This window comes from Chiloscyllium plagiosum, chromosome 7, assembly GCF_004010195.1.
Source record: "Chiloscyllium plagiosum isolate BGI_BamShark_2017 chromosome 7, ASM401019v2, whole genome shotgun sequence".
Classification (NCBI taxonomy): domain Eukaryota; kingdom Metazoa; phylum Chordata; class Chondrichthyes; order Orectolobiformes; family Hemiscylliidae; genus Chiloscyllium; species Chiloscyllium plagiosum.
The window spans coordinates 1,904,981-1,919,887 of record NC_057716.1 but is presented as its reverse complement, the minus strand read 5'-3'; the positions used below and the strand labels follow the sequence as shown (position 1 = coordinate 1,919,887).

Below are 14,907 nucleotides of genomic sequence, written 5' to 3'. Positions count from 1 at the left end.
GGGTCGCGCTTTGGTGGGTCGGTGTGGACTTGTTGGGCTGAAGGGCCTGTTTCCACACTAAGTGATCTGATCTAATCTAATCTAAAAAATACTGCTGAATACGTGCTACATATGAAGTATGTCACAACTCCATAGGTTTGAATCAATACAGCAGAGACTGACAAGTATTACATCAATTTTAATTCTGACTGTCTAGACTTAATCAGTTAAAACATCTACCAGAGATTTTCATGATTTTTATGTTTCAACTTCATTCTATCAAAAAGATTTACGTTTTGCCGAAAAAAAATAAATTCTACCTTCTTCATTTAGGAACAGTTTGTTGAACCGTAATCCACTGGGTTCTTTACCAACATATTTGTGAACGTAATCTGTCCCAAGGTCATGAACAGAAACTGCATATTTTAATGGTTTCACACAGGACTGAAGACAAAAAGGAACTTTGGTGTCTCCAACCGAGTGCCTAGAATAATAAGGTTTTACATAATTACACAACAATTCAATGCCACAAAACAAGAGAACAAATATGATCAAGCAGCATTTCTGTTTGCTCCATATCAATAAACTATTCCCAATCAAATTCTCACTGATCAATATAAATGTTATAACAACCAATATGAATATAGCATAAATATATAAAGCTCTCCAAACAAATATATGAATTACAATCATTACAATATTTTGGAAGTAAACTCTTTGGAATGTTGATGACTTAATTACAACCCATTTTTGCTTATGTTGCCCATAAGACCATAACACACAAAAATAGAAGCTGCCCAACCAGAGCATTGAACCTTTTCCATTATTCAATTAGATCAAGCCCCACTTTTCTGCCTTTTCCCCGAATCTCAATGCCCTTTCGGATTTAAAATCTGTCTGCATCTCTCAACCTTGAATACAATGAACAACCCAGCCTCGACAACCCATTGTGGTAAAAGATTGCACAGACTCATTATTCTCAACTTTAGTCTTAAATGTGCCCTAAAACCAATTCTAGGAATATGCCCTCTGAGCTTCAATTACACCACAAGAAGAATAACCTATGTCTAATCTGCCAAAAGACAAAGAATCTTGTATGCTTCAGTAAGGTCACTGCTCATTCTTCAAAATTGTAATGTGCACTAGTCAACTTACACAATCTTTCCTCCTAAGATAGTATTCTATAATTGGGAACTGCCTTGTGAACCTTCTCTGTACTACCTACAAAGCTAGAATTCTTCCTTAGATAAGCGCCCAAAAACTGTTCACAGTATTCCAGCTGTGGTATGATTAGTGCTCCCTATTTTTACATTCCATTCCCTATGAAATAAAGGCAAACATTCTATTTGCCTTCCATATTGCACACGGAGCCAGGTTATTAGTTCTTTGGAGTTTTATATGGGAGAATTCCCAATTCCCTGTGGTCTATAGCTTTCTGCAGTGTTTATCCATTTAAGTAATATTCAGCTCCCTTATTTTTCTGGTCAGTGAATAACATCACGTTTTCCCACATTATATTCCAACTGTCAAGTTTTTGTCTACAAAATTAACCAGTCTATATACTTCTGCCGACTCTTCACGTCATCCTCACCACGTATCATTACATCTAATTTTGTGTCACCCGCAGACTTGGTACAGTACATACATATTCCTCATCTTAAGTCATTAATATTTACATTTTATATATAATAATTATATACATCCACTACTACAGACTGCCATCCTTAAAGTGACCTGTCTCTTCTCATAGTTAACCAACCTATAGCCATGTTAATATACCACTTCTAACACATGTGCTTTTATCTTATTAAAGAGTCTAATGTGTGGCATCTTATTAAACACTTTCCTGAAAATACAAATTTATTGCATCTGCTGCTTCCCCTTTATCTATCCTGCTCATTAGCTCCGCAAAGAACTCTGGCAAAGTTTTCAGGCTTGATTTCCCTTCATGAAGCCATGCTGACTTTGACTGATCATATAGATTTCCGAAGGCTCTGCTATTACATCCTTTACAATAGACTTAATTTCCCAATAACAGGTTTTAAAGGTAACAGGCCTACAGTTACTTTTTTTTGGTCTCCTTTCTTTTTCCAAATACAAAAGACTTTCAAATTCTCTTGGAGTTTTCCAGAACCTAAGGATTTCTGGAAGATTACTTTCAGTGTATTCATTGACCCCATTAATTCCCCTAACACTTCTTCACCACTGATAACAACTGACATATACAGATCATACACATGTAATCAAGAGTCTAATGAGGACCACGAAGCCATTGTCAATTGTCAGGAAAACCTATTTGGTTCACTAACATACTTTAGGGAGGACCTTACCTAGTCTGGTCTACATGACTCCAGATCCACAGCAATGTAATCTAAACTGCCCTCTGGGATGGGCAATAAATGCTGGCCCAGTCAACACCCTCATTCCGTGAATGAATAGAAGTAACTGTTTTTTTTGCTCTCCTTTTTCCCCCTGATTATTTTGGAATTGTGCAATTCTATTAATGTTTTCTGCTGTGAAGACTGATGCAAAATGGTTATTCAACTCCTCTTCCATTTTCTGGTTTCCTATTATTTCACTGGCCTTGTTCTTTCAGAGGCCTATGTTCACTCGGACTTCTAACTTTCTTTACATATGTTTAAATAAATTCTCCCTGTACATCTTGAAATTACTTGCAAGCATAGACTCAAAAGTTTATTTCCTGTCATTTTGGTCTTTTTTTTTGTTTTATAAAACTTTCCCAATCCTCTGGCTTAGCACTAACCTTTGCCACATTGTCTGTGTTCTCTTTTTATTTGATGCTATCCTTAACTTCCATGATTATTACCTTTATTTAAGCTTAGTACATACAATTGTTTATGACCCAAGTTCCTCCCTCTTAAACCAAATGTTAAATTTCTATACTGTTATGGTCCCTGTTTGCTAGGGAATCTTTTACACCAACATCATTTATTAAACTACCTGACCATACATGATTAGATTCAAAATAACCTGACCCTTGGTGGGGTATATTGTTCTAGGAATATAGTCACAAATACACTCTATTGATTCTAGTTGATAGCTACCTCTTCCAGTCTAACCCATCCCACTCTACAAGATTAAAATTGCTCATGATTAATATGCTGCTTTTTTACATGCCCACGTTATTTCCTGTTAGGGATACTAATTTATCCTGTCATCAGTTACATTAAATTCTACTTTATCACCCTTGACCCAACAATCGTTGCTGTCTACTGAACTTGTCGCAAAGAAATTAGTATTTTCCCCAGTTCAACACCGGCAAGACTTGGCATCTACCAAAAATCAGAAGTCACTGGCACTCATTTCATTCATTTTTCTTATCTTGAACGAAGCCCAGTAATACATAATTGTGTCCTCGTTAATCCAGAGCATTCAGTGATAAACTATTTCCATTTTATCCAGCACCATGAGACATATGCTATTACTGCTGCTAAACATCACTTGACCCTTTCACTCCCTTGACTTGATTCATCTAACACATCCAACTTCCTGGCTACACAAATTTCAGGGAGCACAAGCACACCTTTGTTATATCCATTACTCTCCACCCTCCAACGTATTTTCAAAATACTGATCTATATTGGTCTATATCCCAGAAAATCTGCTTTGATAGCCACTGTGCTGAAGGATTCCACAAATTCACCATCTTTGTCTTTAATGTGTCCTCTTGAAATGTAGTAATTGCATAACCTCCACTCAGACCAATTATAGGTATTTTAATGCCCCACAGCTATGTTGAAATTCATTGCAATTACTTCGAAATCCACTCAATCACACTCACTTCGCTACCTGTTCAGGGCCAGTTAATACATTTTGAAACTTAAAAGATGTTTTAAACGGATAAAATATTGCAGACCAAGTTGCGTCTTTATTTCATGGAAGTGAGACTTCTAAAATCGGTACTTTTGAGAGCAAGCACACAAATCCTACTCATTAGTCCACTGAAAAGGTAAATCTATTGCAAAGCAGTTATAAAAGCCCTTGGTACACTACAAATGAACACTAAACTGATGCAATGGAACATAACATTTTGACATGACAATGAAGAAAACACATTTAACCAATGTAGTATCTAAAAATACTTTAAGGAATGCACTGATTTGAAAAACAAGGAGATCACATGCAAAGACAAATTTAAGTAGAATAGATGCTAAAATCAAGCACATGGAATACAAACGCATGGTTAACCTAGGTCTATTGACTGAAATGCAAGCAATGTTGCCTGTCCACTAGAACGATTGCTATGTGTAGCAATAGTAACATTGTCATGATCAAAGCTAGGGCATGAAATCACACCTTCTCAGAATCCCTTAAAGTCACATTCTTAAACAAGAGGAACACTTTAAGAATCAGACAGGAACACTTCAAGTGCCTAAAATTGTTAACAGTGACAAATCTAACTTAGGATGAAATGAAGAGTAATAACAACTTAAAACAAGTGAACTCTTAAGATTTTCAGATGCTACACTGGAAACTTTGATGATTTATGTGAAAAATAGGAGGAATCTCCTGTATCCATAGGCACCTCTCCAGGCAGATGCACAAAAGTTAGTGAAAGCAGACATTCCTGGAAGTCAAGAGCAAAAGTTGAACACAGATTGTGGATACAATACCATACGTTTAATGTCCCCATGAGTGAAGATGGTCAGTAAATGCCATATCTTACAAACTGGCCCAGTGGCTTAGCTATGCTTAATTCACCACATAGCCAGCAACAATTTAGACACATGCCAAAAATTCATATGATCTATCACACCCTTACATAAACCCTTCCAATGCTGGAAGCCGCTCCAGAATACCTGCCAGCTGTGTACACAATACCAGCCACATCACAACTCACTGGTAGAGATCTTTCTTCCTCTCATTGACCAAAAGCAGTGTATTACCAGAGACAGCAGAGCTTCCTGTAAAAGAACCTATTCGAGACAGCTCAGGGAATCCCTGATGGACTCTACCTGTAGCCTCTCTTGGTTGGTCCTGGAGATTGTACTCTGTGGCAGTCTGGAATAGGAAACTCTTACAGACAGTTTAGTTTAAATTATTATATTTATCTATGGCATTAATGTTACACTATAACATAGATACCTACAAGCCAGGCTTGAGCTAACATTCTAAAACCATTAGCAGAGTAGCGGCATACCAGCTCTTACCCCTAAAAGCTCTCTCAGGCTACTCCCCTTGTTGCTGCAAACAAGCTGTCCTTGTACAGAATTTGGTATTAAAATTACAAAAACACCACATGTCTTTAATCAGATGAGCAGCAATAAAATGGCAAAAGTTTGCAGAGGAAGAGAAACTCACTGACAGGTCTGTGTACATTTGACTAATTAAGTTATATGCACATCAAAGTGGGAAACCTTGATCCAGCCAGGCCAAATGGTCAATTTGTTTTGGCTAGTACATCATAACGAGAGACTGGTGAAAAGGTCATGAGGTAACCTTGCTCAGCTAACATGTTCAGTATCATTGTCCTACAAAATGGCTGTTTCTTTAAAAACATCTTAGATTCCCAGAATGCAAATTAAATTCATAACATTTCCGGATCTTGAGCTCCCAGGTACAGCACACAAACATAAAATCCATGAGAAGCCAGTGTTCACTCAAATCAGACCATTAAGGTTAATTTTCCCAACAGCTTCTGTCCTCTTTCTCTCTCTGTCCCTTGAACCCTTCAGTCAGTGAATGTAATTGATAGAAGAATGTTTTCTCTCTCTCTCTCTCACACAAACATCTTCCAATTTCCTTACTATGCCATTTTTTCCCTAGCCCTTGATGACAGTAACAGTGAGATGGGTTGCAGACAGTTGGTGAATGGAAATCTGCAATTGTAAATACTTGTATCTCACTAAAAGAAACTTTTCCTTGCATAATTGAGATGGAAAAGAGTAAGGGTAATGAGACATTCACATTCCAGCATAATCAAGATGAGAGACCTGAGCTTCATGAATTCAAATCTGTTCAGTGTGGTATACAAGAAAATGTATCAGGATTATTCTATTCTGTGCATATTCTACTCAGTTTATTAAATTACAAGTTATTTTCCTATTAAGTATGAGTTTTGTTAACAGTCTTTGATATAATCCAGAAGTTATTCTGCATCCTATTGTGAAATGTGCACCTCCCACGTGAGAAGGAAGTACTGCCACACATTCCAAAAGTAAACAAATGTTATCACCTTATTTACACCAATTCATTGACACTAAGAACAGATGTCCTCAATTCCTCTGAACAGGCACTTTCTCGCATTCTCTGTAGCAAATGAGAGAAAGGATGATTCTAGGTAGGAGGTTAGCCAACCATGGTTAATCAGGGAAGCTAAGAATAGCATCAAATTCTAAAGACAAAAACACTGCAAAGAATAGTGGTAAGTAGAGGACTGGGAAAGGTTTTCTTAAATTCACTCATTGGATGAGAGAGTCACTGGCTAGGCCAGCATTTATTGCCCATCCCTAATTGCCCAAAGGGCAGTTAAGAGTCAATTGCTATGGTCTTGAGTCACATGTAGGCCAGACCAAGTAAGGCAGTTTCCTTCCCTGAAGGACATTAGTGAACCAGATCGGTTTTCCAACAATCAACAATGGATTCATGGTCACCATTAGACTTTTCATTCCAGATGCTTACTGAATTCAAATTCCACCACCTGCCATGATGGGAAGTGAACCAGGGTCCTCAGAACATTACCTGGATCTCTGGGTGAACAATCCAATGATAATACCACTAAATCATCATCTCCTTCAAAAACAAATGAAAGACACCAAAAAAAAATTAAAGGAGAAGATAAAGTTTGGGGGTAAACTTGCAGGTAATATCAAGGCTAACAGCTTCTTAAAGTACATAAGAAGGAAGAGAGTAGCCAATATGATCATAGGCCTCTTAGAGAATGATACTGGGGAAACAGTAATGGGGAATCAGAAAACAGCAGATGCGTTAAAAAAAATTGACATCAGTCTTCACAGAAGACGACACTAATAGCATTCCAAAAAACAATTGCCAATTTAACACCTTTAATTGAAAAGAAAAGGATACAAAAAGCAGGTCAGCTTGTTTAACGTCTGTAATTTGGAAAATGTTAGAAGTCTATATTAGAAAGGAAATTGCAGAACACTCAGAAATACCAATGATCAAGCACAGCAGGAATGACTTCAAGAGGAAATTGTTCCTAACACATTTACTAGAATTCCATGAGAAGGTAACAAGTAGGATAAAGGGGAAGCAGTGGATGTGATACATTTGTATTTTTAGAAGGCTTTTGATGAAATGCCACACATTAGGCGACTGAGATAAGAGTCGTTTGTGTTGGAGGTAGTAAAGTTAGAATGGATTAAGCATCAGGTTTCTAATAGAAGACAAAGTATTGGGATAAAGGGGGTATTTTCAGGCTAATAATCTGTAACTAGTGGAGTGCCACAAGGATCAGTGCTGGGAGCACAATTATTTACAATATATATTAATGGCTTGGATGAGGAAAATAAGTGGTCTATCGTCATGTTTGCAGATGACAAAAATAGATAGGAAGATAAGGGGCGAAGAGGACAGTCTGTAGAGAGATAAAGAAAGGTTACATGCGTGGGTAAAAACTTGACAGATTGTTAGCATGCTGGAAAATGTAAGGTTATCCACTTTGACAGGAATAAAGGAAATGAATATTACTTAAATAGAGAAAGACTGCAGAAAGCAACAGCACAAAGTGATTTGGGAGTCCTCACACAAAATGCAAAAATGCTAGCATTCCAGTTCAGTGGGCAACACAGAAGGCAAACAGAATATAAAAATAGAAATAGAGTATTTGCCTTTATTTCAAAAGGGTATAGAGTATAAAAATAGGGAGGTCATACTAAAACTGTACAAGGCACTAATCACATCACAGCCGGAATATTAAAGAACAGTTTTGCAGCCCTTACCTAAGGAAACATATACTAACATTGAAGGCACTCCAGAGAAGATCCACTACTAGGCTGTTCCCAAGTTTAGAAAGACTGCCTCATTAGGCGAGATTAAGTAGGTTGGCTGGTACACATTGACGTGCACAAGAATGAGGGATAACCTAATTGAAACATACAAGATTCTTAGGGGATTTGACAGGGCAGATGTAAGGTTGTATCGCCTTGTAGCAAAATCTAGCATCAGAGAGTATAATCTCAAAATAAGGACTACCCATATAAAGCAGATATGAGGTGGAATTTCTTCTTAGACTGAATCTGTACGGCACGGTGGCACAGGGCGGCACGGTGGCACAGTGGTTAGCACTGCTGCCTCACAGCGCCTGAGACCCGGGTTCAATTCCCACCTCAGGCGACTGACTGTGTGGAGTTTGCACGTTCTCCCCGTGTCTGCATGGGTTTCCTCCGGGTGCTCCGGTTTCCTCCCACAGTCCAAAAGATGTGCAGGGTCAGTAATGTAATGTAATGTAATGTAATGTAATGTAATGTAATGTAATGTAATGTAATGTAATGTAATCTAATCTAATCTGTAGTTTATTAAAAAATAAACAAGAGGGTTTTAGAGGCTGGATTGTTAAGAACATTAAAAGCCAAGATGACAAACTTTTAAATTAGCAAAGGAGTCAATGGTATTGGGGAAAAAGTAGTTAAGTGGAGTGAGGATTATGAGATCAACCGTGACCTTGAATGGCAGAGTAGACTCGATGAGCTGAATGCCTTACATCAGCTCCTTTGTTTCATTAAAAAAAACAGTGAAGAAGAAAACAATGTAACTCAATTCATAAGGTCAGATACTAAGGGTAATTTAAACAACAGCACAAACTTGAATGTGGGACACTGAGGGACAACCTGATACACATTTACAAGAGGCATGGATAGAATGGAAAGTTGGAGATTTTCTTTCCCCCAGGGTAGAAATGTCAATTACTAGGGGACACATGTAAAAAGGTAAAAGTCTAAAAAGACATGTGAGAGGCATGTTTTTCTTTATAAACACAGAGAATGCTAAGGGCCTGCAAAGCACTGCCAGAGGTGGCAAAAGCAGATACAATAGCAACGTTTAACAGATGTCATGACAGATACATGAACAGGCAGGGAATAAGGGAATACAGCCCAAACTGAGGCAAAAAGTTTTAAGTTTACAAAGAGGTTATGTGTCGGCATAGGCTTGGTGGACTAAAGGGCCTGTACTTATTCTGCACTATCCTTGAAAAGAAAATCTGCACAGATCACACATATGTTTTGCTGCAGTTGACTCATGAGGATGTAGGAGGGTAGACTACAGAAGGAGGCTGATATGTTCAATAAAAGGTTTGGTGCATTGAGAGCCCTACCAAAAATCCTGTATGTAATGTCATGAAGCACGGTGTAGTCCAGGACCAACTTTACATGGGGATTTCCACAGATTTTTGAGCCATCCTTCCCAGTATGGATGTGATGTGGTCAACTCCATTAGCACATTTGTGGACTCAACCATGATGTCACATCTGACAGTAGCATTGCATCATACGCAGAAGATATTCAACATTTGGGAGCTAGAGTGCAAGCTGAGATTGCACATATGTCTGTAGCTATGATGAAAACAAAGTGACTTCCAGATGTCACCAGAACACTGCAAGCTGTCCTTCATTTGATTAACAGCACAGCGAAGGTAACTCACTGAGGGGGAGTCAAATGGTATAAGGACTGCTATTCACTCAAGGGATGACAGCATTCACCTTCCCAACCTGCCTTACTGCCGGGATTTTCCATTCCCCATCAGCCAGTACAAAAAAAAAGTGCAAACGCTGTAAAGTAAAAACAAAAGCTGCTGGAAGTACTTAGCAAATGAGGCAGCAGTGGAAAAAAAAAGTTCTGTTTCAGGCTTATGACCCAACAACCTTTCAACCCAACAACCTTTCATAATAACTTAATTAGTCCACAATACTGCATGAGGGGATGGAACACTGAGACCAGGCCTGTTAAGCCATCCTCCATGCCATCTGCAGTCCTTCACTAAAATGTAACAACCTCTACCAAGCAAGCTGAAGCTTCTGCAAAACGAACAAGACCAGACAAAACACACAAAACAGTTACCAAAGGAAAGCATGAGGGAATTAGTTTGCACTTGTTTGTAATACAGCAGGTTTTAATGTTAACTTTTGTTTAGAATGTTTAATATGAGGCAGCTTGATGGTGGTAACAATGAGATGGGTTGCAGACTGTTGGTGAAAATGGAAGACTGCAATTGTAACTACTTGCATCTCACTAAAAGTAACTTTTCCTTGCATCGTTGAGCTGGAAAAGGCTGATCAGTTCTCACAGTTGTGCTGTATTCTAAATAGGGAAGCATGTTTGTGCATATTTTGGAGCAACAACTTGTGTAGAAGCCTTGAAGCCAAAAGCTCCATCAATATTTGACACACCACTGCCTATGGACTTCTGCAAAGGGAAATCACAATAGAAAGAACCAAATAGTTGTAGAGTCATATCAATAGACAGAAGTAGTCAACTAGCAACTGGCCCGCAAATAGTTGATGATCTCTTTCTAGAGCATCAGTGGGAGAATCCTTCCTGATTTTTAAACCACGTTCAGGTGTATGAGGTTAAGAGAGCATCATAAGGCTTCAAGATGGCAGTGTCAGTATCAAATTAAAGTTGCACACCATCAATTGCACAAAATATGCTGCAATAGAATGTGTGCGTATGCACAGAATTTATGATATTTTGCTCACAACCAACAGCCACAGCAGTCAATCAGGTGTTACTGAGACCTCTGCATTCATATACTCAGCACCGAATTTATTCAATTAGATTCTTGCAACATAATAAATATTAACAATATTCTGAATGACAAAAGGTTCCAATGTATAAAATATGCATCGTCACGAAACACATTACCAAGAAGAAAAAAAAGTAAACCAGACTATTTCAATTCCTTGGTGTAATTTCAAACTTGTCTGATCTGCAAAATCCATGTTTACTGCATCTTGTATCAACTGTCTGATCTATTAGTGCCATAAGGTTATTACGAGTGCACAGATTTTGGAGGGTTTAAATCAACACCTGCTTCTGACTACTTACAGCTTATTCACATTCTCTGAAGATGTATCAACTTTAACAGAAAACAATATAGACAAGCACACCTGATGGCATGTTCCAGTCTTGATCAGTTGCTACATAAAATTAAACACAAATATTTAAGAAATACTGACAATCCAGAAGTTTAAAAATTGATGGATTGATTTTTCTCAACATGTGCGATATACACAAACATTTTTGAACAAAACAAAATCAAGTATACCATTTATAGAGTCTCTGCAATTTTTGCTGTCCATCATTTAAAAGGAACAATGTTAAAAATCACACAATACCAGGTTATAGTCCAACAGGTTTATTTGGAAGTACAAGCTTTCGGAACACTGCTCCTTCGTCAGGTAGTTAGTGGAATAGGATCATAGGACACAGAATTTATAGCAAAAGATCATAGCGTCATACACTAATGCGATATATTGAACAAACTTAGATTTATTGCTATTACGTCTTTCATCTTTTAGAATGGATTGCAGATTTCGATTCATTAATATGTCAATCTCAGAATTTCTTTCAAGTCACATTCCAGAGATAACTTAAAGGTTTTCTAAAACAAAAGTGGTGACATCTCAGCTCAGATAATGCATTAAAAGGAGAGAGACTAGAGTCTACATGTATGCCTACCTTGAGTCAGACTGGTTCTATTTCCAAAGTAGAAATTTATAAAATGTCACATGGATTATAAAAAGTACCGACTGCCTACAGATTGTGTGTTTTTGAGCAAAATAGAATGTATCTGCAAATGCAAATTCACCCCATTGACGTGTGGATGCACGTGAGGGGGAGGGTGGGGGCAAGAGAGAGAGCGTGCACAAGAAGAAAGTGAGAGAGAGAGAGCGCACACACGCGCGCGCGAGAGACAATACATGCGTGCGTGTGTCAGACAGCAGATATATACTCTCCCAAACTATCGAGAACACACACACTCACTCACTCACTCACTCACTCCCTCCCTCACATGCATGCACACACGTAAAGGTCAATGGGATGAATTTGCATTTGCAGAATTGTATCTGCAAATACATTCAAATTCAGTCAAAAAGCACACAATCTGTAGGCAGTCAATATTTTTTATAATCCATCTGACATTTCATAAATTCCTACTTTGGAAATAGAACCAGTCTGACTCAAGATTAGAATACATATAGACTCTAACTTCACACCTTTAATGCATTGTCTGAGCTGAGATGTCACCATTTTTAAATAAAGCCATAAGCTATCTCAGGAATGTGTCTTGAAAGAAGTTCTGAGTTTTAAATATTAATAAAGTGAAACCTGCAACCCATTCTAAGAAATCTAAGACTGTTCAAAATATCGCCTCAGTGTATGACACTATGATTCTCTGCTATAAATTCTGTCCTAAAATCCTACTCCACGAGCTACCTGATGAAGGAGCAGCACTCTGAAAGCTAGCACTTCCATTTGCAGCACAGTGGCTAGCACTGCTGCCTCACAGCGCCAGAGACCCGGGTTCAATTCCCGCCTCCAGCGACTGACTGTGTGGAGCTTGCACATTCTCCCTGTGTCTACGTGGGTTTCTTCCGGGTGATCCGATTTCCTCCCACAGTCCAAACATGTGCAGGTTAGGTGAATTGGCCATGCTAAATTGCCCGTAGTGTTAGGGGCAGGGGTAAACGTAAGGGAATGGGTCTGGGTGAGTGGCAGGTCGGTGTGGACCTGTTGGGCCGAAGGGCCTGTTTCCACACTAAGTAATCTAATAAACCTTTGGACGATAACCTGGTGTTGTGTGATTTTTATCTTTGTTCACCCCATTCCAACACCGACACCTCCACATCAAAGGAACAAGTAATTGCACAAGTTCATTTGTGCAATGGCATTCTCCCTATTAAATCTTTTTGTCTACAATTTATCACCAAGCACAAAACAAAATCACTATACCTTTATTAAGTTTTCCAAAATAAAACACATCTATAGATATTATGCTAGTTATTAAAAACCACAACAAAAACAGAAATTGCTCGAAAATCTCAGCAAAACTGCAGTTCTGAAGAAAGGTTCCTGGACTATAAACATTAATTCTGCTTTCTGTCCAGATGCTGCCCAACCTCCTGACATTTCCCAAAAATTTCCGTTTTTGTTTCAGATTTCCAGTATCCGCAATTCTTTTAGTTTTTTTGCCTAGTATTAAAAACCATAGTTCATAGTACATTTTACAATACATATACACGTTTGTGCAATATAATGGTTCCATTAAACTTTAGAAAAACATGTTTGCAGTGCAATGCACTATTTTTCATGAAAATAAATAAGAAAAAAAACATGGTTTTCCCTCATCCAGGGATTTAAATATTTTGCAACCTAAAAACTGTAGCAGATTTTACTAGCTACAGTAGAGATTAATGTTGTATCTCTAAAGCAACAAATGCTATATCATCCTAAACTAGGCTTGAAGCATTCTAATGAACTCATAAGAATGCAACAGGTTCAATGGACACTCTATGTCTCAACAGTGAAGATCACTTCAGGCTACTGTTATAATCCATCAATTGCTGCAGTGGCTGCTTTATTTAAAAGCAGGGCAAGCCAAAAGTCAAATGTTGCGTTGGAGAGAAAAAAACCTGCAGATTCTGGAATCCAAGGTAGACAAGCAGGAGGCTGGAAAGAGACAGCAAGCCACACAGCATCATGAGGTGAAGTCAACATTTTGGGTGTGACCCTTCTTCAGGGCTAGGGGTGGGTGTAAGGGGAGCTGCAGATAAGGGAGGGAGAAGGTTTGGATGGGAAGGAGGGGTGGGAAGGAGGTGAGATAGGAATAGGTGAACACAGGTAGAGGGTACAACCTGATTGGTCTTTGGGAGGAATGAATCCAGTTGGTAGCTGGAAGGAAGGGGCTGGAAAGGGAGGTTATTTGAAATTGCTTGGCATAGAGAAAGGCAACTTTTAGTATATTCATTTCATAAATGCACAGAGTGTTGTGCCATCCACCTCAGAAACCCAGTGAAGATTTATAGAGAATGAAAAAAAAAAAAGAGTTCAAAGAATGTGGGCGGCACGGTGGCACAGTGGTTAGCACTGCTGCCTCACAGCGCCAGAGACCCGGGTTCAATTCCCGACTCAGGCGACTGACTGTGTGGAGTTTGCACATTCTCCCCGTGTCTGCGTGGGTTTCCTCTGGGTGCTCCGGTTTCCTCCCACAGTCCAAAGATGTGCAGGTCAGGTGAATTGGCCATGCTAAATTGCCCGTAGTGTTAGGTAAGGGGTAAATGTGGGGGTATGGGTGGGTTGCGCTTCGGCGGGTCGGTGTGGACTTGTTGGGCCGAAGGGCCTGTTTCCACACTGTAATGTAATCTAATCTAATCTAAATCTAATGTACTTTTTTTTAAAGTGATACAGAGCACTTGTGGTAGAGGACTGGTTTTTTTCAGATAAGTAATGCCATACTGCATAATGAAGAAAGGGAATTCAAACTTGCATCGCTATAGTGCGAAAGGTGGCTTCACACTAACTGAAGTTTTACAGTGCAACTGGGGCAGTAGATGCAAAAGTGGAGATGAACAATGAATGGAATTCAGCCATATACCTGAGCAGACTGAAGTGGAAATTCCACACCACTTCAACTGCTGAAAGGCAAAGTAGATATCAAAGTTCAAACAGATCATGCTCACTGCACATATGCAGTAACCAGCAGCACAAGGTTTTCAGAAATTCCTTAAGATGTGTAAAAGGAAGCTGCAGACCAGTGACTTCTGAGTTACTGATCTCACACCATTAATTGGAAGTCTTATCAAATGAGCTATGTTGGTTTTCAGATGTCTCTTTCAAGATATCCCATGAAAGCAAAAAACAAACATTGGGAATTGGTCTGTGTATACACACACCTCCTTTATGGCCATTTATAGAAGTCTGGCATAGTGAAGTTGTGAAGGAGTATGCA

General features: G+C 38.8%; 1 protein-coding gene across 4 annotated transcripts in view; it reads right to left on the bottom strand.

Moving 5' to 3' along the window:
- glsa (glutaminase a) overlaps positions 1-14,907 on the bottom strand; it is a 137,308-nt gene that overhangs the window by 80,359 nt on the left and 42,042 nt on the right. For all 4 annotated transcript variants that reach the window (XM_043692870.1, XM_043692871.1, XM_043692869.1 and 1 more), the window contains exon 6: positions 300-463. In XM_043692870.1, the coding sequence (XP_043548805.1) occupies positions 300-463 (164 nt within the window). The remainder of the gene's footprint in view (positions 1-299; positions 464-14,907) is intronic.